Source organism: Thalassophryne amazonica, chromosome 23, assembly GCF_902500255.1.
Source record: "Thalassophryne amazonica chromosome 23, fThaAma1.1, whole genome shotgun sequence".
Taxonomy (NCBI): Eukaryota; Metazoa; Chordata; class Actinopteri; order Batrachoidiformes; family Batrachoididae; genus Thalassophryne; species Thalassophryne amazonica.
This window is the reverse complement of record NC_047125.1, coordinates 30,322,673-30,347,952: the sequence shown is the minus strand read 5'-3', so window position 1 is coordinate 30,347,952 and position 25,280 is coordinate 30,322,673. Positions and strand designations below refer to the sequence as shown.

Here is a 25,280-nt window from a genome sequence, read left to right as displayed (position 1 = left end):
ACAATGTCAATGACCCATATTACGCACTTGCCAAATTAGAAAAAAGTTTGACAGTTTTTGAGATATTGCAGTAAATGGACAGTGCCGATGACGGACACCATGCCACGACACAGGATTAGCAGCCTATCGGCCAGTATCCCAACAACAAGAACAATCTGAGATCAAAGACCCTCCCTTCCTAAAATCAATTCCGCTGAAAAGTAGGACAGCAGCTCGGACTGGGTGGGTTTGGAAGCAGAGTCGCGCAGCCTCCTCCTGCAGCAACTGTGTTGTCAGTGTGAATGAAGCTAATGACCATATATAACAAACACTGAACGACAAAACTGCAACTTATCTGTTGATAAAATTAACCAAGTAGCAACTTAACATGAACTGATGAACACATCTTTTCCCAGCCAATCATGAAAAATTACATTAAAATTAATTTTCTCAAAAGGAATTTTTGCTAAAATGCTAGCATGACCAACCCCCTTATGTAAGAACTGTATCAAGTCAAATTTTGATGAAAATATTTGCATTTTTATTCCAGCTAAGCTCACTGTTGAAAAGTAGCCAAAGACCCTGACTGATTTTATCCAAGACCATCATATATGGCAATCGGGTATTGTGAAGACTCTGCGTCCATCCGTCTGTGCTCAGCATAACTCCAGTCCTCTTACTGCCAGAGTCTTCAAATTCACTGGGAACATTCCTGAGACACAGACCTTGGACAAGTTCAAAGATGGCTAACCTGGACATATTTTAAAAGGTTAAAAAGTCACATTCTGTTGCTACATTTTAATGGTATGATCGAGCTGCTAACTTCGCTTTGTTTTTGGCAAAATATAAAATGTGCCAAGTGTTCTCTCACCTGTTGTCAGTCGTGTGCCAGGGCAGAGTGTAGGGACCAGGGTGGAGCTGCATGGCAGGCGGAGGGGGAGGCGGGGGAAGAGGAGGGGAGTCATCAGAAGGCAGGCATGGCGGAGAGGGGGGAGGAGGAGGTGGGGGAGGAAGGGGAGGTTCGGACAGCTTTGCCAGGTGCCACGAGTGAGGTCTGATGAGAGGAACGCTGCGCCTGCAGACATGAGAGGAAGAAACATCAGTGGAGATCAAAGACTGGCAGGTCTTTATGATGTCATAAGGCAAGAATATTAAAGAAAGTGACAAATGGAAGATTTTGGGGCAGATCTGGATCACCACCAAAATTTGAACAACTCTTCCCAAACCTAAAGCTAATCTGCATAAATGTTTAGTAAAATCCAACCATCTATCACTTTGGGACATAACATGACCACAACAAAACACACAAAGAGTGAGCTATCCCTATATACACATGGCCTCCTAAAGTTACCCATGCTAGCTCCTGAAAATAACTCGAGATCTTTGAGCTAGCTCACAAAATGATACCTATAATGTAATAAGAGCTACTTGCGTGTATTGTATCTCACTGGTCGTGAAGCTTTTATGATTAACAAACTGGTCGACCTCTGTACATGTAATTGACAAATATGTTTAACCAAAAACAACAAAAGTCCAATTATCGCTCCTTGAAAACATCAGAATAGAATTTTCCTTCAAACACACGTTCATAGGGTGTGCTACCACTGTTTGACACTGAAATCAACCAAGTGGTTGACGAGGAAATAATAATAATAATAATTATTGTTGTTGTTGCAGGTACAACTCGCTTGGTGATCTACTTTATTTTCCCAAATGACGCCAAACATCTAAATACAACGTCTGAGAGGCTTTAAATGATGAAGTTTGCCCTCCCATTTTTAAGGATGGACAGAAAACCATCATGTACTTGGTTGCGTCTATGAATTTTGGCACTTGTAGGCAATTGGTAAAGCAGCTTCTGCAAGCTGTCAAAAACGTCAAACAGTTTTGCTCAGCAGCCGACAAACATACAGTAGATGTGAGTGCAACTGTACAAATGTGAAGGTGTCATCATTTAAAGCCATGTTTCTTTCAAAGTAATTGAGTGTGTAACTGGTTTTCCCCGACAGGGTTTCTGAGCCCACATCCTTATTTGTAGTGTGGCTTTAAGTGTCTTGCGGTATCAGAGCGCACATAAATACTGCGGCGGTACTTCGCCAACCCAAACTCTGTGGAAACATCTTCCTTAACATGTTGTCTGGACCTCCATTAAAAACTCATACGGTAAATTCTCCGGTCGATTCTGAAGCCAGGAATTCCTTTTAATCCCACGGTATTCCGACTTCCAGTCTTATACCTTGGCCAGATTTAACAGAGCCCCCCGCAGGAACAGAAAGAGAAACACAAAGAGGGTCGAACAATAAAACAGCTTTCCATCAGCAATCATAACTTACAGCAACACTTCTGGATCGCAGCTGATTAATGGGAATAACTCCTCAGAGAGCCTTAAAGTAAACCAGGATACCAATCGGATGGCAGAGAATAAAACAAAGGCAGATGATTTAAAGACTGAAACTTTCCTCATTTTAAGCTCCATGTTGAAAAACACTGAATCAAACTGTTCACTGTATTCCGAGAAAATAAAACACTCTGATGTATAATTCGGGAGAAGAATGTGAAGAAACTGACATAGCCTTGGAAAAGAAAGTGGACCATTTTGGAATATTATTGTTTGTGATAAAGCAGGAGCAGGAGAACCATTTCCAAAGAAAACACCTTAGTTTCCTGGTTCTGGCTCCTTTAGGAGTTGTTCTATCTGAAATTGCTGATTGTTCAACTCCACCGAGGACGTCCTTAAATTATCCCATGAGAAAGTTCCAGTACACACACTCGTATGTCTGCGGGCGTGCACGGGCTATCCAAAGTGCACCAGAATAAAAACGCCCTTATCAAATCTAACGCAAACCATTTAGCTCTCACGGGCTGACGACTGCGACAATAAAAACAAACGATGGTGACGACAGTGATGGAGACGATAAGGAAAGAAAAAGTGAAAAATGATGACTCCTGTTCAGCTTTGTAACTGGAGATCGTGATGTCGGACTTTGTAAAGTTTCGCCAAACCACAGGAGCATTTTGCTGCTTTTGCTTTTTGGAGCTGTGATTGTGCAGAAATCAGTGAATATGAAGTCTGTTGTTTACAGGCATCCAAAGAGATAACCACTTTGGGATCAATCACTTTGGCTGCGGACATTCAAACCCAACAGGAATGACTGGATTGCAACTGCTAATTAATTTTATATTTTACAGAATAGTGACTTTAACTTTGGCACTGAGGGTGTAATGTCCTTGGTAGGGAAATGAACCCTGTGAATATGAACATGTAATCCCCACGTCAACTTGTCTGCACGATACTTTACAGTAAGAAGGAGAATAAGTGTATCTTTAACGAAACAGAAGTGGTACTACAATACAGCACCCATGATTTGGTGGTTTGCCACTCAAAAAAAGGAAACTTTCAGTCTTTTTTTTGGAGCAACAATCAAACCAGAGTGAAGACGAACCACAAAAATCTCTGAATTTTCCACATCGGGAGGTGCTATTGTCTTGTATACTGATTGGCCAAGTGTACACAATGTCAGTCAGGCTACAACAGCAACAACAATGAAAAATGGATGGCAATGATGACAAACTTGCTAAACTTGTGTGCCTGTATCCTTGTATAATGTGAACCACTTTTTGTGCGGACAGGCTGTCGGATGAAATATCCGGCCACATTAAAACTGACTGAATTTGTTCGTAAGTAAACAGGTTTTAATGTGCAAACTGAGCAACAGGTCCTGGTGCTTCCTACATGGTTGCGAGACCTGAATACTAACCAGTTACCAAAGGCAACTACTCAATGTCTTTGGGAACAAGTCTCTTGGGAATGTGTTCCTGTCTACTCAACAGTCTGACAACAAGCATCAGTCGCCTTGTGAGGGAACGTCAACAATGACAATTTCGTGGCCATGTGGCGCATTTCACTGAGCGTAATCCAGAATGAAAACGCCTCAGTGTTGAGCATCCCACTGCCAAGGACACAACCACCTGGTTTCACCCAGCTGCAGCAGATAGATGGTTACTTTTGAGAGGTGGGAATCCAGGTCCCAGACTTGGCAAAGCAGAGGTGTTAACGTGCAAATATTTAACCGATTTTATAATACTAATTTCACTATTAATTCTGGAAGAAGGCAAAAATACATAACTGAAGTATTTTGATGATATGGCCTTGAGTTTTGGTTTCTGTGGTTTCAGAAATTTTTGTAGACTAAACATTTTATCGTAGACGTACTCAACAGACTGATCATATTCATATACTGAATCATATTTATCTAATAGATTACAATTTGTTCATGTAAATGGGGAATCTTCTTCACAGACTAGGGTTAATTATGGAGTTCCACAAGGTTCTGTGCTAGGACCAATTTTATTCACTTTATACATGCTTCCCTTAGGCAGTATTATTAGACGGCATTGCTTAAATTTTCATTGTTACGCAGATGATACCCAGCTTTATCTATCCATGAAGCCAGAGGACACACACCAATTAGCTAAACTGCAGGATTGTCTTACAGACATAAGGACATGGATGACCTCTAATTTCCTGCTTTTAAACTCAGATAGAACTGAAGTTATTGTACTTGGCCCCACAAATCTTAGAAACATGGTGTCTAACCAGGTCCTTACTCTGGATGGCATTACCCTGACCTCTAGTAATACTATGAGAAATCTTGGAGTCATTTTTGATCAGGATATGTATGTTGTGTGGGCCGCTGAAGAGGAGGTACTGCTGGCCCACCACCACCAGAGGGCGCCCTGCTTGGAGTGCGGGCTCCAAGCACAAGAGGGCGCCAGACCCAGAGGAGGTGACAGCTGTCACTCATTACTCCAGCTGTCACTCATCTACACCACCATATAAGCCGGACTGCAACTCCACCTCCCCGCCGAGAAATCGACTACCAGTACTAAGGTAATTTTCTCTGCTGACTTATACGTTGAAAAGTAATCTGAACTTCTGTTGCAGCCGTTTTCCTGGTGCTTTCCTTGTCTGGAGGATTGGCGTTTGGTGTGACAGTGACGGCTTCACCTCGCACCCCGTCCCAGATAAGTGGTTGATCAGGAGCTGCACGAGTGTGTGTGATTTGGAGGTGGAGGTGCTCCCTCCTAACGGTGTCTGGACTGTTAATTACTGAGTGTGCGGACTCACACTCACACATCATCTTTCTGTTTTCTGCCAGCAGTACCAGGGTCGACAGCCGAAGACAGAGGCCACCTGGGGACTCGGGACTTGGCGGCTCCGGTGTTCTTCAGGCCGTTGGTGGTGGAGGCCGTGTGGGACGCGACTTCTCTCTCGTCGGGCGTCTTCTATCTTCGAGCCTGCCCACACGTCACCTGGTGTTTATTGACTGTGAACATTAAGACACGTTTCGTTGTGTAATATCACAACATTAAATTGTTACCTTTTGGCTTACTCATTGTCCGTTCATTTGCGCCCCCTGTTGTGGGTCCGTGCTACGACACCTTCATAACAATGTAATTCAAAGCGCATATTAAACAAATATGTAAGACTGCTTTTTTGCATTTACGCAATATCTCTAAAATTAGAAAGGTCTTGTCTCAGAGTGATGCTGAAAAACTAATTCATGCATTTATTTCCTCTAGGCTGGACTATTGTAATTCATTATTATTAGGTTGTCCTAAAAGTTCCCTGAAAAGCCTTCAGTTAATTCAAAATGCTACAGCTAGAGTACTAACAGGGACTAGAAGGAGAGAGCATATCTCACCCATATTGGCCTCTCTTCATTGGCTTCCTGTTAATTCTAGAATAGAATTTAAAATTCTTCTTCTTACTTATAAGGTTTTGAATAATCAGGTCCCATCTTATCTTAGGGACCTCATAGTACCATATCACCCCAATAGAGCGCTTCGCTCTCAGACTGCAGGCTTACTTGTAGTTCCTAGGGTTTGTAAGAGTAGAATGGGAGGCAGAGCCTTCAGCTTTCAGGCTCCTCTCCTGTGGAACCAGCTCCCAATTCGGATCAGGGAGACAGACACCCTCTCTACTTTTAAGATTAGGCTTAAAACTTTCCTTTTTGCTAAAGCTTATAGTTAGGGCTGGATCAGGTGACCCTGAACCATCCCTTAGTTATGCTGCTATAGACTTAGACTGCTGGGGGGTTCCCATGATGCACTGAGTGTTTCTTTCTCTTTCTGCTCTGTATGCACCACTCTGCATTTAATCATTAGTGATTGATCTCTGCTCCCCTCCACAGCATGTCTTTTTCCTGGTTCTCTCCCTCAGCCCCAACCAGTCCCAGCAGAAGACTGCCCCTCCCTGAGCCTGGTTCTGCTGGAGGTTTCTTCCTGTTAAAAGGGAGTTTTTCCTTCCCACTGTCGCCAAGTGCTTGCTCACAGGGGGTCATTTTGACCATTGGGGTTTTTACGTAATTACTGTATGGCCTTGCCTTACAATATAAAGCGCCTTGGGGCAACTGTTTGTTGTGATTTGGCACTATATAAATAAAATTGATTGAAAATTGATTGATTGATCAATCCAAACTACTTGGGGTAGTTGGAGACCACATATCACCACAAAGTCCTGGAGATGCTCCGTCTGACTGTGTTAAAGGAAACAACAACAAAATAAGATCCAGAATCAATCAACAAACATCCAGCGGACTCTCCCCCCACCAACCTTTGCAGAAATTAGCTGAAAACCTTGCAAGAATTCCTGCTAAGAGACAAACCAAGACATAATGCAGAAAACTTCACCTCCTCAGCAGAGAAAATAAACGGTTGTAGATCTATAGCATCATCCATATGCATGAAAAACCTAAAAGAATGAAAAACGAAAGCTTTTACCATGGCTGTACTATGTGACATCACCAAAGGCTCCATAAAGTCTGTGTTGCTTTTATTTAGAGAACACACAGAAAAAAACCCCACCAACACACAGCACATGAATCCATTTTCAAGCACACAATGTAATCCAAAGAGGTCCCGCTGTCCTGATTATGTCACAGTAACTCAGCTGGCAACCCGACCTGGCGGTGTTGATAACTGGTGTGCAAGAACCAATCACATAATTCATCTGAACAAATTGCGTGCAGACACGAGATAACAACAGATCCTTGGCGTGGAAACCAAGATAACGGGTCAGTCAATGCTGTTGTGGGTTCATACGAAATAAACCCAACCAAGAAACCTGACATGAAACCGAAACGCTTTCAAGGAGAGCTTCATGTTACCTGATCTAAAGAAAACCAGATGATAAATCAAATGCAATAGGTTAGATTTGCTCAACAGGGATGGTCACAGCTTGACAACAACTGTTAATGTGGTCAAAACATGAGGGGATAGCAGAACTCGACAGTACCCGAAGGCGGAGAAATTATAAATTCACTGCTGTCTGCAGCTCTGAATGAGCCTCTATGAAATGGTCCACTGGAATGTCCCATTTAGTAGTCAGAAACTGTAACAGCTGACTGATATGCCAAAGGTCAACGTGCATAATCTGAGTCACACACAGCCTCAAGGAAGTATAGAACCAATGCCAGAGAGGCAGACGGATAAACAGATTTAGACCCTGGACAGTCCAACGGACAAGCAAAACAACAAAATGCCTGCTGTCAAACATGACCTTTGAAAGATTAGATGATTGGAAATAATGTAAGAAGTTTCAAAGCTTTAAATGACGCTGATTTGCTCAAAACCAGGCGACCGTCTACAATGAGACAAATCGCATCAATGCCTTGGGGTGGGTACTTTCTTAAGAAGGTACAATACATCAGGTGAGATAACCTTCAAGCCAGTTGGACTCCACAAGCTGAAACATCCTCAAAACGATCCTAGTCCAGGTCCGGGCATCTCTGATACCCTCAGGTCAAACTCAGCTCCAGTCAGTTCAAACAAACTCACGGACTTACAACAAATGCCCCGTGTAGGTTTTCAAAGTCGAAGCGCCGCCTTGTAGCGCCTTATTGTTGTGCCTTATCATTACGCTGGCTGCGGTCTTGTGGGAAAGCGGAGTTGTTTCCGTAGAGTGTAAGACTCCGGATAAAGTGCACTCTGTGAGCTGATGTCCATCTGAAGTGGAGTAGCCGACTGTGGCCAAGAGCGAGAAACCAACCTACGAGCCTCGCATCCCCTCTCCCTCCTTTTCCTCTCTTCCTCCTCCCTTGCTCCTTCTCATTGGGAGAAAAAAACATGTCTCCCTCCTGCACATTCTTCTCTTCATCCCATTCCTTCCTCCTCTCTCTCTCTCTCTCTCTCTCTCTCTCAGGCAGGATGCGTGAGTCAGGCAGAGAGGAAGTATTGTGGAGAACTGATAAAGTGTTGGACAGAGGCTAAAATAATACCCAGAGTTCCACACTGTTATTGTTTGATGGAGGGAAAATGCAGAGGTACTTCCTTACTTAAAATAAGACCAAATGAGCAAAGAAACACAGACTGTAGGACAGACTACGGTTTTTTCCCCTCTGGCACAAAAAGGAGTAAAAACAAAATGTGTTGAAAGAAGAGGAATGTGAAAGAGGATGGGTGGCTTGCAGGAGAATGCAGGAATCTGCAGAATAGTTAACGGATGAACAATTAGCAGAGGTGATGGATGAACAGGAGGGAACTTGGACCTGTTCACCTCCCGTCACTGTCTTCATGGCTGAGACGTATTTGTTTTACCAGCCAGTTCTGTTACAGGAATCATCATCCAGCGGCTATGACTTTGACCACTGCACTCTGTGTTACTGATAACAACAGCAAAGTGCTGATCAAGATGTTTTGTCTCAGATCTTCATAAAAGTCCAGGAAGGTCTGGGAGCATGACCCGGTGCTATGCACGGCCGCATCCAGACCTTACACAACCAGCCTGGGTCTTGACTGACCAATACTCAGGCAGCACCTAGTCAGGTCCACAAGGATTTGGGCCTTGGAGATTTTTGTAATGTTGCTTTTATACGCCATCACAATGGAGATAAAACTGATATAGAGATAGAGATAAGATCAAGATGTGGTTGTAGTGTCAAATTTCAGCTTTTAATACGCTGGGTTTAACAGAAATATCACCAAAGTCATTAGGAATTGTGACCATTTGTTTACAGGTGCAACTTGTAGAAAAAGTTGAATATCCTTTTCATATGTTCTACTCATCATATATAAACTAAAGCATTCTCATGTTTATTAATTTTTTTATTTGTATAATTAAAGACCATAGCTAAAAAAAAAAAAAACAGACATAATAAATGTATATCAAAATACTACAATATTTTATTTGCAGTTTGAGTAACTGAGCGTTTATGCAGTATAAATACTATGGATCTCTTAGTGTGGTTTAATACACACAACCACATTTATGAGGAAGCCTGCAGACTTGACACTCACTGACACCCTCTACAAGAAGGGGAAGCCACTGCTGAAAGAGCCATCTGTTCAAAGCGCTTGATCAACGCATATTCATAGAATGTTGTCTGGAAGGGAAAAGTGTGGTAGGAAAAGACGCACAAACAACAAGGACGACTGCAGCCCTGAGAAGACTGTCAAACAAAGCTGATTCTAGAACTTGGGGGAGACTCGCAAGGAGTGGACTGAGGCTGGAGTCAGGACGTCAAAAGCCACCACACAGAAATGTCACCTACAAGTGTCGCATTCTTAGTGTCAACCTACTCCTGATCCAGAGACAATGTCTCAAGCATCTTACCTGGTCTAAGAAGAAAAAGAACCGCATCACTGCTCAGTGGTCCAAAGTCCTCTTTTCAGGTGAAAGTAAATTTTGCATTTCATTTGATAATCGAGGTCCTAAGAGTCTGGAGAGGCACAGAATCTAAGTGGAGTCCAGTGTGAGGTTTCTACAGTCAGTGATGATGTGGGGACACCATCTCATCTGATGGTGGTGTTCAACGTCAACACAGCCGTCTACCAGGGGGTTTTAAAGCTCATCATACTTCCTTCTGCTGACAAGCTTTATGGAGATGCTGATTTCCTTTTCCTGTAGAGCTTGGCACCTGCCCACAGTGCCAAAAATACTAGTACGTGGTTTGCTGACCATGGTATTACTGTACTTGATTGGCCAACCAACTCATCTGACCTGAACTCAATAGATGGACTCTTCTGGTCAACGCTAAAAGGGAATAATGGGCACTCAAACAACACAAAGACATTTTTAATGGACCAATGTGCACCACCACCTCACGACAGTGCATTATCTCTGGTGTACACTGGATTTGAAGTGTTTGAAAATAACAGAGAAAATTGGTAATGTTTAAAATAATAATCAAGAAATGCAGTTTAGTTTCAGCACACAGAAATAAGATTTGTGCTGCACTAACAGGCTGAAAACCTTGTTTGCTACGTCTGCTGGTTTTGTATGCAATTCTGCACCCGGTAGAAAAAACAAAAAGTAAGAAGACGTCTGTGGACAACGATCAAGACGGTGCTGATGTGCAGCAGTAAAGAAGCCGCTGGTTTTAACAGAAAAAAAAAGACAAGGAAAAGAGAAATACAGTTGCACCACCAGATGTTTAAAATTTACAGAGATATGGATTTTTGGCAATCCTACCGCGACCACCAGACTTCGCTTTAGGTCAGTGGTGAGGGTCCAACACTCATAACCACACAGTCAGACTGAAGACTGGAACCTTTGTCCTCTTGCAAAACTAAGTTTTTAAGATTACAGTTTGGCTCCTGTGACAGAAGTAACCAGATTTTCCTACAAATCTGACTCCATTGTGACTGATTTGATGGCTAAAAATGAGATCCCTGCATCAGTACTCAGTCACAATCTGACCAGACTTAAACCCAGCACAGCAAACGTGCAGAGAGGTGCGAGCGCCCGACACTAGCTGCGTTGAAGGTTAACCAACCACACAAAGATTAGACACTTAATAACCCAAAGCTCTCGCTGAGCTTCAAAGGATTTCCTGGAGGCGCGTATCTCCTGCAGACTCCACAAATTAACTCTGTGTGTGTGTGTGTGTGTGTGTGCGCGCGCGCGCAACGTCAAAGCATGTGAGCAGATTCCTTACATTCCCCGGCTTTCCTTCAAAAGGGTGAAGGGTTAACTATACTGAAGCCTAAACAACCTCACCTCCTCCTCCTCGTCCGCTGTGTGTGTGTGTGTGTGTGTGTGTGTGTGTGTGTGTGTGTGTGTGTGTGTGTGTGTGTGTGTGTGTGTGTGTGTGTGTGTGTCCGTGTTGACCTGCAGCCAGGACAGATTTGTTTGCATCCTGAGCCTCATGCACTGCAAGTTCATGCAATCATCACCCTGATTATGCATTTCTGACCAACACATCGATGTAGGCTATGTGCTGAAAAGTTGTTCCTAATCAGAGCTCGACATTATCAGTTCGACGCAACTACAAACTCTCTGGGAGCAAAGTTACTGGTTTGGATCAGTCATCAGTGCGTTGAAGCGTGAAATCGTACTTGCAGTGGTCCAACATTATGATTAAATCTGGGGACGTACAGAGCCCCGACTCGACTGATCCTTGTCGGATAAATTAAAGTGCATGTTTTCTCTTGCTGTGTTTTATAAGCAGTGTGTCAGTGGAGCAAACAGGCAGCAAGCGCTGCCGCCAAGCTCACCACAGCTCATGTTTTAAAAGCATATTAACACTCTGCTTTGGTTTAAACAAGCAACGAGTCTATTTTAATCAGACACATCATCAACATCGGTCTCTACTTCAAAACGTGGTGCCGACGTACTAATAACAGCCATCGCACACGCAGTTTAAACATTTTATGAACATATTTACATGTGTCTTTGGTTCAAATACCTGCATGCAGGCGCATGTCAATCAGGTAGTGATTTTGACGTAAATAAGAGTTTTTTTCTTCTCATCCTGTTTGTATTATTACTGCTCACAGAGACTGTACAGGTGCGGAGCCAGAGGGGAAAAGGGTTGGAGCAGCCCCATCCAATCCCCTAAGAGTAAAAGTGTACTTTTGAAGACATTTTAAAGATATTTTTGCACATAATAAATAATAATTAGTAGTATTATTATTAACTCAGCCACATGGGGTGTACAACCAGGACATTCTGAGTGCTGGTCCCAATCCCGGGTTAATGCGGGGGGTAGAAGGAGGCAGGGCTTTAACCTTAAAGTTTGTCAAATATTAGCCACATGAGGTGTGCAGTCAGTACACTCTGAGTGCCAGTCCCAAGCCAAGATTAATGAGTAGGGTAGCATCAGGAAGGGCATCCGGTGTGAAACAAGCCAAAATAAAGAAGCAGAGCACAAATCAAATTTCTATATGGGATCGGTTGCACCCCGGGTTAACAACAACTGCTACCGTTGCCACTGCCCAACAGGGTGCTGGCAGAAATTGGGCTATTACTGGGAAAAGAAGAAGAGGAAGAGAACATGTCCAGAGACACCGGGAGAAGAGGAAATCTAGAAGGATGGAAGTAAGAGTCGGAACTTTGAATGTTGGCAGTATGACTGGTAAAGCGAGAGAGCTGGCTGATATGATGGAGAAGAGAAAGGTAGATATATTGTGTGTGCAAGAGACCAAGTGGAAGGAAATTAAGGCTAAGAGGATAGGTGGTAGGTTCAAGTTATTGTATGATGGTGTGGATAGGAAGAGAAATGGTGATGGGGTCATTTTAAAGGAAGAGTATCTTAAGAGTGTGTTGGAGGTTAAGTGAGTGTCTGACAGGGTGATGAGTGTGAAGTTGGAAACTGGAGGGGTGAGAATGAATATAATTAGTGCATATGCCCCACAAGTAGGTTCTGAGACAGGGAAAGAAGATTTCTGGAGTGAGTTAGATGAGGTGGTGGAGAGTGTGCCCAAGAAAGAAAGAGTGGTGATAGGAGCAAACTTCAATGGACATGTTGGTGAAGAGAACAGAGGTGATGAGGAAGTAATGGGTAGGTATGGTATCAAGGACAGGAATGTGGAAGGACAGATGGTAGTTAATTTTGCAAAAAGGATGGAAATGGCTGTGGTGAACACCTACTTTAAGAAACGGGAGGAGCACAGGATGAGTGGAGGAAGGTACACACAGGTGGACTACGTTCTTTGTAGGAGATGCAAGCTAAAATAAATTGGAGACTGGAAGGTGGTGGCAGGAGAGAGTGTAGCTAGACAGCATAGGATGGTGGTTTGTAAGATGACTTTAGACGTGAAGAAGAATAAAAGTGTTAGAGCTCAACAAAGGATCCTCTGTAAATCCGAGGCATCACTTTCAAATGAAAGCTCAGAAGCTACATTATCAGACATGGCAGCATTTGTTTCATTCTGTCTGTCGACCATCAGGATCTTTCCGCTTTTTCTAAAATGTACGTCACATGCTGAGATATGCCACATAAGACGTTTTCCAGAAATGCACCTGCTAAGTCTCAGAGCAAGAGGAATAATTAGCAATAAAATACATCAGCGACCACTAATTATTGCCACATGTGCGCAGATCGACTTACAATCATGAATACTTTGCTGTTGTGTTACTAACTGGGACTTTAAATAACGTGCAACATGTCCTTTAATGTCAAGGCCTGCTGAAAGCTAACGATGTTGTTGATATATCACATGAAAATTCAACAGCACATCATTCAATGATTTTTTTTGTCCAAAATATTGTCTAAGATGAAGTGCAAAGTCAGAATGGATCATCATAAAACAAGGCCTAAAACTGACATCTTAAAAATTTAGAGCAGAGCCACGAAATCATCTTATATCCTAATATGATAATCATCTTATATTATATCCTCAATCAGTTGATAGTTACAGCCTTATTGTACAGCTCTGAGACAACTAAGATGATTGACAAAGAGTCAAACACAAAAGGAGTAAAAGTTGCACATAAACTGTGGGTGTTATGGGGTAAAAGGCACAGCTGCCATCGAACTTCACACCACTGATTTTCGAGGATGACACTTCATGTCTTGGTTCCTCTTCTGTTCCATTACTCAAAACATCTTTCTAACATGTGTCCAAAACGGCCCCCAGGAATTTGTGTCAAATGCCCACTGTGCGTGTGTGTACGTGTGCGTTTGTGGGGAGTCGGTCCAGTGTCACGTATCCTGGAGTCGCAGTTTAATGGGCCAGTTAATAAAAACCAGGCCAGAGGAGACAGACAAAATGTACAGGACCACACGCGTCGAGGACAGAACGAGACGCATTCGGATATAAAGCAGCCTGAGGCCAACGTGCTCACCAGTGAATGATAAAGCTCGGAAATTACAGAGATCAGTTCAAGACCAACGACAAAGCGGCGTGTAGCAGAACAGCTTTAAAGGGGCCAGTTACAGGAGTATTTGTGAAGTCAAACTCAGAGCAATTTTAGATTTGTTTCAATAAAAGTTACACAAAAGCTGCTACAATCAGCGGAAATGAGGAGAAATATTCACTCAAGCAGTTTGTGCAAACCCTTACCAAAAAAAAGTACTGATAAGTATATAAAAAGTAAACTGGAAGTATACGGTACACAATTCAAATATGGTTTTGACATGTAGAATTATATTATATTTTACGTAAAATTGCACATTTCCAAAGTATAAAGTCCTGCAGACTGTTGTGGTAACTTCAAGGATTTTAAATCAATAACTCTGAAATCTGGGCTGTTGTTTGGGCTTAATTAGGCAGCGTTAAGTCTTTGTACTGAACCCAGCCACTAAGGGGCGATAGAGCTAGTTTGCTGTTGTGTTTACTAAATTTATAAACAGTCTCTTGACCATCGACAAGTGGAATTTTATGCACATCTGAATAAGAAGTTGGATTTCTACAGAGAAACACACGCTGGTGATTTTAGGAAGATTATTGTAATAAATGGGGTCGACAAACACACAGTTAATTCCAGAGTAAAACTGTTTAGTCTCGGAGAAGACGTGTGCTCTCCAACTTCTCATTACAAGTCTGATGAAATATCAAAACATCCTGAGATTATGTTAATGAAATTACAAGTTAACAGTGTGCAATTGTTTCAGTGCTACTTGTAACCCGATGATACATGAATGTCGAATCTTCTTTTTGCTCCCATCACAAGAACGCATTCCCAGTTGTTTTTCAATCAGACGGTGTTCCTCTGCATTTGTGTGAGAGAGGAAGAGGTCTTGAGGAATGGCAGGAATGTGTATTGTTCAGTTTGGGAAGGACTGATGGGGGCAGACTATTGTGTTTCACGGTTCTTGGCATCGCAGACTTGAGTCTTACCCCCAGTCTCCGGGGACCCTGCAGACTCCCCTCCAAAAAATCTAAACAACGGGACGTGTGAGTGTCGACATGTGAATATTTTATCCATACGGCTGTGAGCAGGAACATTACACACAGTGCCTGTGTTCATGTGCCACGAAAAAAATAAGAAGCTTCTAGAATGACATAAAAAGCAAAAACCAGCAAATGTTTCATGAGAACAAGAACAAACTGTGAAATTTGGCAACGCTGCTGAACAAACAAAGCTCGACACCGAACCCAGAACCAGAGGTACAACAGTCAGGCAGCGGGCACAGGTTGGGTTCATTAGAAGAAACAAAGGCTTTTTACCACTACCACACAGGGACAGTGCCCGACCGACTCGTGTTAGAAAGTTACTGTCTGGTTCATCTTAGTTCCGATCGTGGCGGTAAAGTGCACAAATACTTACTATACTATAGTAAGTACTATACTTTTAATATGTTTGTATTTATTCATGCTTTCTACTTTACAGAAACACAAACATGTTTCTGGATACCATCTTAATCTTCTGTCTGCAACATGTTGTTTGGTGTTGCATCCCTGATGGCGCTAAACTGTTAGCTACGTCGCGAGATCACCGATTCATTCCTTATGGACACTTCTTAATCATGCTACATCTGATCCTCAGGAGGCAGTGCTTAGATTTCATTAGCTGGCCAATTGTTTGGTGCTTCCATTTTCTCCAACTCACCGAGTTCATCCTCTGGAGAAAAGATGTGCGTCGGCATGTTTGGGTGCTACTTCAGTTTAAATGGCAAGTTCTCAGCTCCTTGCCCTTTCAACCAATCAGATTCTTGTGGAGTTGTTATGGCTGAGAGCGTTTAGACCTCATTTGCAAGCAGGAATATTTAAGTGAAACGCATGGGTTGGCTCACTTCCTGTTTAAGATGGGAAAAATGTCGCAGTGCTATACGGGTCAGTATTGTATGACTTATCTGCACCAATGGGAAAAAAGTCACCAGAAAAAAAAAAGGCTCCTATGATGCAATTTGAACTCTGGAAAATTGATCAATTCCGTGAACTGAGCTTCACCACAAAGGCTGTGACTCAGTAACAGTTTGTATAACGATGATGTCATTTTTTATATTACAAATGCACAGACTATTTCTTTTTGGCAATTGAAGTCCAACCTGGTGTGCAAATCCATGATAAAATTTGATTCAGATGAGATTATCTTCCGGTTTTACCCACCAACCCAAAAAATCCAACCCTTCTGTCTTATCCTTGTTCTGTCCTTTCATGTCTCTCCTCTGTCCCTTTCAACTTTGAGCAAAATAAATGTTTTGTCAAAGCATATCACAAATAAAAGACCAAGTTTAGATGAAAGCGTTTTGTCGCACAGTCCCATTTACCTCTTCTAAACATCAAACACGACTACGGCGCAACTTGCAATTTTCCATGTGAGCGTATCATTCTGCCACGTAGCACCCGACTGTGACAAACATGGATCATGTTGACTGTAAAAATTGCATTTATGAGCACTCTTGGACATTTAATACTCTGCTACCCAGTAATCGGAAGAGTTGGGGTGTTTGTGTGCGTGTCTCTGAAGTCTTTATTTGTTAAGGCATTTGAAAGAGGTTTTTGTTACCATTTATAAAAAGGTACAAAGACTGATACAATAAAAATATGTTAAACTGAAGCTGGTGAGGTCAAGTCTTGATTTAGATACTTCAGCAACATTAGCCTAATCAATAATTTTAAAAAAGCAGTTAAAAAAAATTGAAAACAATTAGGGGGGGGGGATTTGTGTTTCCTGTAGACGTTTTTTTTTTTTTGTTTTTTTTTTCTTCTAGGCCCCAAGGTACCCACTGGAAATCAACAACAGCCACTAAAATTGTGAGGTGCATAAGATGTGAAGTGCTCAGAAAATTATTTATATAACCCTACCACAGGCCCCATATGTTTGATCATCAGCATATAAAAAAACAACCTAATTTTTCAGAGGAAAATGCATAAATATTTTGCAAATTAAAGAATACCCAAACACTCGGATCGCTCAGTCTCAGCATCACTAACCACCAAACTGCATGTGTGCAAATGGTTAAATCAGACAGGAATAAAAGACAAAATAAAACTTTATGGTTCAAAATAGCCACAGAGTTAATGCTCCCACACACCCACACTGAAAATTCTAAAATGTTCCTTTCCTATTCTGCCAGCAGTTTTTGTTTGTTTGATTTCCACTGAAAAAGCTTCTTTTCACACGCATAAATTTTCACCAAACCCCCCCCCCAATCTGGAGCTGAAACTTTGGGAGAAACAGGATAAGCTGCTAAGGTTCAAGAATGTCCTGCCTCTGCCATGACTGTCCACCGACAGGCCGTGGACAGATCTAACAAAAGGTCTGACAAAACAGGAACGACCACGGCAGAAACATGTCCAGGTCGAAGCGGCAAAACATCCGCTTTATTCTTTTACCTCCAGAAATATATCAGAATAATTATAACTCACTCCTCAACCAACGAGACAAAAAATAAATAAATAAAAAATGTGGCTGGTTTTAATTCAGAAACCTTCTAAAAGAAGGTGAGAGGTCACACGGCATTGGGTAAACACCCGAGCCACTAGGGGGCGAAACACACACTTTGGCTTCACTTTTGAATGTGTCCACTGCTCCTATCTTTTGACAGAACACTTTTTTTGTTGTGGTCATTTGATTTAGTGGCAGCATTATTCATGAAGCTGTGAATTTATTCATACAAAATCAATTATCAGTGATCTTTAAACAAAAAGAAAAAATAAGGAAAAGAAACCTGCAGGGCAGAAGGAATTTGGAGCAGATCTGAATATTGTTCCACATCTGGGGAATTATACAGCTACATGCTATACATTCAAATACATGTCGAAGTACTGCACCGTGAACGGTGTAACTGAATACATGTCGTAAAATGGTTTAACTAATTTATTAGTTTGTGTGTGTGTGTAGGTTCCAGTGAAAGTAAAGACCTTCAGCTGCCAATAAACCACCACTTTTATTTGCTGCCACAATCTCACGTTGAGACACTTCAGTAATTTAAGCAACACACCAATAACTGCAGTTTTCAGTATGACTTTCTGCTTAATTATGATGCTTTTTTTTTTTTTAAATCAGTAGATGTTTTGAATCTGAGAAAAACAATACTAGTGAAAAGCCTGATGGGTTCTTTCCCTAAAAATTGGCCTGTTAAAATCCCTATAAATTGTTGTTCTTGAATAAAACTAAAACAGATCCCAGCACATCGCTCCACTAAACTGTCGGGTCAGGCAGTACATTCCTGCGGTTTACCAAATTTAGCCTGCAAGCCTTCCGTTAGCTGGCATTTCAGGAATACAGGACAACATTACACAGGACACAGAATACGAACCAATCTGACGGAGTAAAGGGGGGCCAGAAGTTCACCTCAGGGTGTGTTTGTCCGTCCCACCATGGCGGGTGGACACCACCAGAGGGTGCTGCTGTTGATGCTCTGTTGCTTTTTGCTTGTTTGTTTACAAGGATTTTCTTGTGCCAAATCAACATGTAGATCCACCTCAGATCTGCTGTGGTGACTCCGAGTGGGAAAACAAGGGTTTACGAGGATTTTCTTGGAAATCAAAATGAACCCAACCAAGGTTAAAGGTCAAATTAAAGGAAAGGTGTTCATTTGGCCCAGATGACCTATAGCAACCTGCTTTATTAAAAGTAAGTCAGAAAGCTCAGATGTCATCAACGATGACAGGGGGGGGGACTAATTTTGTTTACACATTAAAGCGTTTTTCATACCTCTAAGAATTAAAACGTTATTTCCCATGGTGCAAACCTCCAACCTGCAGGTTCAACCTAACACACCCTAAATCTGATATTAGCCTTCATATCAAAGAGAGAACAGGCAGCAAAATTCAACAAAAAGGCCATTTTTCAGTCCACAAAACTTCTTAATCGTGTGCCAACTCCGTATTTCCTCACTCGACATTTACATCATATAATTAATCTACTGTGCACCTTTTCTTCGCCTGCTTGACCCAGCTATCTTAGATAATTATAGGCTAATCTCCAACCTTTCTTTTCTCTCAAAAATTCTTGAAAGGGTAGTTGTAAAACAGCTAACTGATCATCTGCAGAGGAATGGTCTATTTGAAGAGTTTCAGTCAGGTTTTAGAATTCACCATAGTACAGAAACAGCATTAGTGAAGGTTACAAATGATCTTCTTATGGCCTCAGACAGTGGACTCATCTCTGTGCTTGTTCTGTTAGACCTCAGTGCTGCTTTTGATACTGTTGACCATAAAATTTTATTACAGAGATTAGAGCATGCCATAGGTATTAAAGGCACTGCGCTGCGGTGGTTTGAATCATATTTATCTAACAGATTACAATTTGTTCATGTAAATGGGGAATCTTCTTTACAGACTAAGGTTAATTATGGAGTTCCACAAGGTTCTGTGCTAGGACCAATTTTATTCACTTTATACATGCTTCCCTTAAGCAGTATTATTAGACGGCATTGCTTAAATTTTCATTGTTACGCAGATGATACCCAGCTTTATCTATCCATGAAGCCAGAGGACACACACCAATTAGCTAAACTGCAGGATTGTCTTACAGACATAAAGACATGGATGACCTCTAATTTCCTGCTTTTAAACTCAGATAAAACTGAAGTTATTGTACTTGGCCCCACAAATCTTAGAAACATGGTGTCTAACCAGATCCTTACTCTGGATGGCATTACCCTGACCTCTAGTAATACTGTGAGAAACCTTGGAGTCATTTTTGATCAGGATATGTCATTCAAAGCGCATATTAAACAAATATGTAGGACTGCTTTTTTGCATTTACGCAATATCTCTAAAATTAGAAAGGTCTTGTCTCAGAGTGATGCTGAAAAACTAATTCATGCATTTATTTCCTCTAGGCTGGACTACTGTTGTTGTGAAAGTGTAGGAACACGGACCCACAACAGGGGGCGCAATGAACGGACAATGGAGAAGGTAAATAACAAGGTTTACTATTGTGAAACGAGCACAATAAATACAACAATCACAATTTGGGGTCGAATCCGCTGGTGTCGTGTGGGCAGGCTCGAAGGTAGGAGACGTCCGTCTCAGTCGAACCGGAACCACCCAGATCTCCTCTGCCACCGAACCCTGGAAATACTGGAACCGCCAAGTCCCGAATTCCCAGGTGGCCACTGCCTCCGCTCGTCGGATCCGGTACTGCTGGCGGGAGAGAGCAACAACACACAGGTGTGGATGCGACCGCACCCAGTAACGGAGAGGGGAGAAGCCGCCTCCACCTCTTGTCAAAGTACAGCAGGAAGGTGAGTACTTATCCAAGCAATGAAGCTATCAGTAGTCAACAGTCCTGAAAAGGTTTAACAAGTTTAGCTGGTTGTTCAGAATATAAATGCAGAGAATATTACCTCAGTCTTAGGCGATATCTCGGCACTGAGGTGGAGACGCCGTCCTCCTGATATACCTCTGTGCTGAGTGGAACAGCTGTGTCTGGTGATGGTGACAGCTGTCACCCAGGCTACTCCCATAAGGCGGCAGCGCCCTCTGGTGCCTGGAGCCCGCACTCCAGGCAGGGCGCCCTCTGGTGGTGGTGGGCCAGCAGTACCTCCTCTTCAGCAGCCCACACAACAACTGTAATTCATTATTATCAGGTTGTCCTAAAAGTTCCCAGAAAAGCCTTCAGTTAATCCAAAATGCTGCAGCTAGAGTACTAACGGGGACTAGAAGGAGAGAGCATATCTCACCCATACTGGCCTCTCTTCATTGGCTTCCTGTTAATTCTAGAATAGAATTTAAAATTCTTCTTCTTACTTATAAGGTTTTGAATAATCAGGTCCCATCTTATTTTAGGGACCTCATAGTACCATATCACCCCAATAGAGCGCTTCGCTCTCAGACTGCAGGCTTACCTGTAGTTCCTAGGGTTTGTAAGAGTAGAATGGCAGGCAGAGCCTTCAGCTTTCAGGCTCCTCTCCTGTGGAACCAGCTCCCAATTCAGATCAGGGAGACAGACACCCTCTCTACTTTTAAGATTAGGCTTAAAACTTTCCTTTTTGCTAAAGCGTATAGTTAGGGCTGGATCAGGTGACCCTGAACCATCCCTTAGTTATGCTGCTATAGACTTAGACTGCTGGGGGGTTCCCATAATGCACTGAGTGTTTCTTTCTCTTTTTGCTCTGTATGCACCACTCTGCATTTAATCATTAGTGATTGATCTCTGCTCCCCTCCACAGCATGTCTTTTTCCTGGTTCTCTCCCTCAGCCCCAACCAGTCCCAGCAGAAGACTGCCCCTCCCTGAGCCTGGTTCTGCTGGAGGTTTCTTCCTGTTAAAAGGGAGTTTTTCCTTCCCACTGTTGCCAAGTGCTTGCTCACAGGGGGTCGTTTTGACCGTTGGGGTTTTTACGTAATTATTGTATAGCCTTGCCTTACAATATAAAGCCCCTTGAGGTAACTGTTTGTTGTGATTTGGCGCTATATAAATAAAATTGATGAATTGAATTGATTCAGAACTTAACGAGGGCGTTTATTTAAAAGAGTTCCGCAGTAAAATACTGTACGGGGGGAACCCCACTGAGTAATTTCCTGGTGTTTCCGAGACAGGCACACATCCCTGCAGCTCTTCTCCAACTCAGTTTAGCTCAAATGAGATTTAAATGAGCTGCAAGTAACAAAAAAAAAAAAAAAAAAAATACACAGAATGTGCCAGGTGCTTGTTCATATTTTATACTTGTTATAATAACGCCTTAATAAGCTCAAAACAGGAAGACACTGATCTGACCTTATGCCATATGAGATGAGAACATGAAAAGAGGTGCTAATGAGAGCGGGCCAAGGACTGACGCACAAATCTGCACATTTCATCACTCTCATGTGGGTGAAGTGGGTGTTTTCTGGCACTGCACTCCTGAATTACCTTCCAGACGGCTCCTTGATGCTAAAACTAAAGACCAGGATGTGATCAGATACCCGCCCAGGAACAAAACCAAACCCAACCATCAGTGCCGCCAGTTTGTCAATCAAAACAACTTTAATCATTTGATTTTACAACATGGAACAAGTGAAATTCTGTATTTTTCCCCCTTAATAAATTAATTACATGATTAATCAAGTACCAATAAAGCTGATGACATTATTTTTTTATTAACTGAGTGGTTTTTGTTTAAAGACAACGTGCTGTTTCTTGGTAAATATCAAAGATTGTTGCTTTTTAATGCAGACATGGTCAACACAAACAGTGCTGGGAAAATCCCCGAGTTCCTAGCAGACGCTGACACACACACACACGCACACACACAGGATTTAACTGGGTGGGACGCTCAAACCCAGTAGCATTCCTACAGCCATGCATGCGTGCCCGGCTGTCAGGCACAGTCTGTGATTTTATGTGTGTGCACGTGTTTATGTACAGTAGACGTATTACGGCAGCGTCTGCACACTGCAGAGGCGGGAGCAGAATCCACGTAAACCGGTGAATGCTGGACATCTGATGGACGTTCAAAGCCAGAACAAGCTCTGTTCCTGCCGAACAGGTGTGTGAAGCTCTCAGAAATGACAGAGTTCTAACTGTAATATCACAAAATCCTCCAGACTGGCGCTGCATTTGAGTCCATGTGAGCAAGTCGGGATAAGATGCTGACCCTAGACAGACGATGCATGGTGTACAGTTTAAAACACATCCCGGAAACCCTTTTAAGGCGTGTTCGGCTCCAATTTGATCATTTGTCACTGGTGGTTTTTGGCTCTGGGACCAGGTGCACAGCTATTTGTACAGCGGATTCAAGTGGAAGGTTTTCTCAAGCATGCAAGTGAACAGCAGCCACCAAAGCTCCCTGAGGTGAAGCAGGAACGTAAAGTTTTGTATATTTATATTAGCCTTTACTTTTATTTAGTTTAATTGTTGTTTTCAGTTCAGTTTCACTGTGCATACAAGAAGACTGTGTGTGCATCATGCACCTGCCTATGTAAGGCAAGACTGTGTCAAATAAATAACAAGAAAACTACACTAAGCTTTAGACTAGGTTTTCGGTCATCTGTGGTGAATGCACCGACATTGTGCCTGACAAAAGCTCATTTAAAGACGAACACACCAATCCATCAACAGATGAGCAAAATAACAACTTTGTCAGTTGGAAACCAGCAATACAACTCCTGGCAAAAATTATGGAATCACCGGCCTCAGAGGATGTTCATTCAGTTGTTTAATTTTGTAGAAAAAAAGCAGATCCCAGACATGACACAAAACTAAAGTCATTTCAAATGGCAACTTTCTGGCTTTAAGAAACACTATAAGAAATCAAGAAAAAAAGATTGTGGCAGTCAGTAACGGTTACTTTTTTAGACCAAGCAAAGGAAAAAAATATGGAATCACTCAATTCTGAGGAAAAAATTATGGAATCACCCTGTAAATTTTCATCCCCCAAATTAACACCTGCATCATATCAGATCTGCTCATTAGTCTGCATCTAAAAAGGAGTGAACACACCTTGGAGAGCTGTTGCACCAAGTGGACTGACATGAATCATGGCTCCAACACGAGAGATGTCAATTGAAACAAAGGAGAGGATTATCAAACTCTTAAAAGAGAGTAAATCATCACGCAATGTTGCAAAAGATGTTGGTTGTTCACAGTCAGCTGTGTCTAAACTCTGGACCAAATACAAACAACATGGGAAGGTTGTTAAAGGCAAACATACTGGTAGACCAAGGAAGACATCAAAGCGTCAAGACAGAAAACTTAAAGCAATATGTCTCAAAAATCGAAAAATGTACAACAAAACAAATGAACGAACGAATGGGAGGAAACTGGAGTCAACATCTGTGACCGAACTGTAAGAAACCGCCTAAAGGAAATGGGATTTACATACAGAAAAGCTAAACGAAAGGCATCATTAACACTTAAACAGAAAAAAACAAGGTTACAATGGGCTAAGGAAAAGCAATTGTGGACTGTGGATGACTGGATGAAAGTCATATTCAGTGATGAATCTCGAATCTGCATTGGGCAAGGTGATGATGCTGGAACTTTTGTTTGGTGCCTTTCCAATGAGATTTATAAAGATGACTGCCTGAAGAGAACATGTAAATTTCCACAGTCATTGATGATATGGGGCTGCATGTCAGGTAAAGGCACTGGGAAGATGGCTACCATTACATCATCAATAAATGCACAAGTTTATGTTGATATTTTGGACAATTGAAAGGATGTTTGGGGATGATGAAATCATTTTTCAAGATGATAATGCATCTTGCCATAGAGCAAAAACTGCAAAAACATACCTTGCAAAAAGACACATAGGGTCAATGTCAATGAGCAGATCTGATTTGATGCAGGTGTTAGTTTTGGGGATGAAAATTTACAGGGTGATTCCATAATTTTTTCCTCAGAATTGAGTGATTCCATATTTTTTTCCTCTGCTTGGTCTAAAAAAGTAACCGTTACTGACTGCCACAATCTTTTTTTTCTTGATTTCTTATAGTGTTTCTTAAAACCAGAAAGTTGCCATTTGAAATGACTTTAGTTTTGTGTCATGTCTGTTATCTGCTTTTTTTTCTACAAAATTAAACAACTGAATGAACATCCTCCGAGGCCAGTGATTCCATAATTTTTCCCAGGGGTTGTAATAACACTGCACAGATAGGGCCCATAGCTCCCTTTAAAGTCAAACACCGATTAAATACATAAATTAAAAAAAAAAAAACAAACACATTCAAAGTCACAGTCACAGCATCCACAATTCTGAACAAACTCCAACAACAAAAGAATTCAAAGAATAAGCAAAAATGTTTTGTTTTTATTGTATCGTATTTGTGGAGGTGATACTCTAGTGGTTCAGCGTTGGGACTGATACAAGAGGATCCTCGGTTCAAATCCCAGCCTGACCAGAAAATGATTAAGGGCCCTTGGGCAACTTCCTTAATCCCCTAGTTGCTCCCAGTGTGTAGTGAGCACCTTGTATGGCAGCACCCTGACATCGGGGTGAATGTGAGGCATTATAAAGCGCTTTAAGCATCTAGTGCAGATGGAAAAGCGCTATATAAATGTAGTCCATTGACCATTTATCACCAAGTTCCCTCCAAATAAATAATGCTGAGGCAGAAATGAGGTTCAGTCTGACCTCATTCTACGTTTGGACTCGTCCCTGCTCAGACACCAACTGGACTTTGGCATGCAGAGGAGAATTAGTTCTGCTTCCAGAGCCAAAATACCAGCAACAGGGCAGGAATGGCACAGCAAAGAGAG

The 25,280-nt window shown here is 42.1% G+C and overlaps 1 protein-coding gene across 1 annotated transcript in view; it reads right to left on the bottom strand.

Moving 5' to 3' along the window:
• The window catches only part of shroom4 (shroom family member 4), a 65,073-nt gene that overhangs the window by 15,681 nt on the left and 24,112 nt on the right, over positions 1 to 25,280 (bottom strand). The window contains exon 4 of the mRNA XM_034165088.1: positions 851 to 1,054. Within this exon, the coding sequence (XP_034020979.1) occupies positions 851 to 1,054 (204 nt within the window). The remainder of the gene's footprint in view (positions 1 to 850; positions 1,055 to 25,280) is intronic.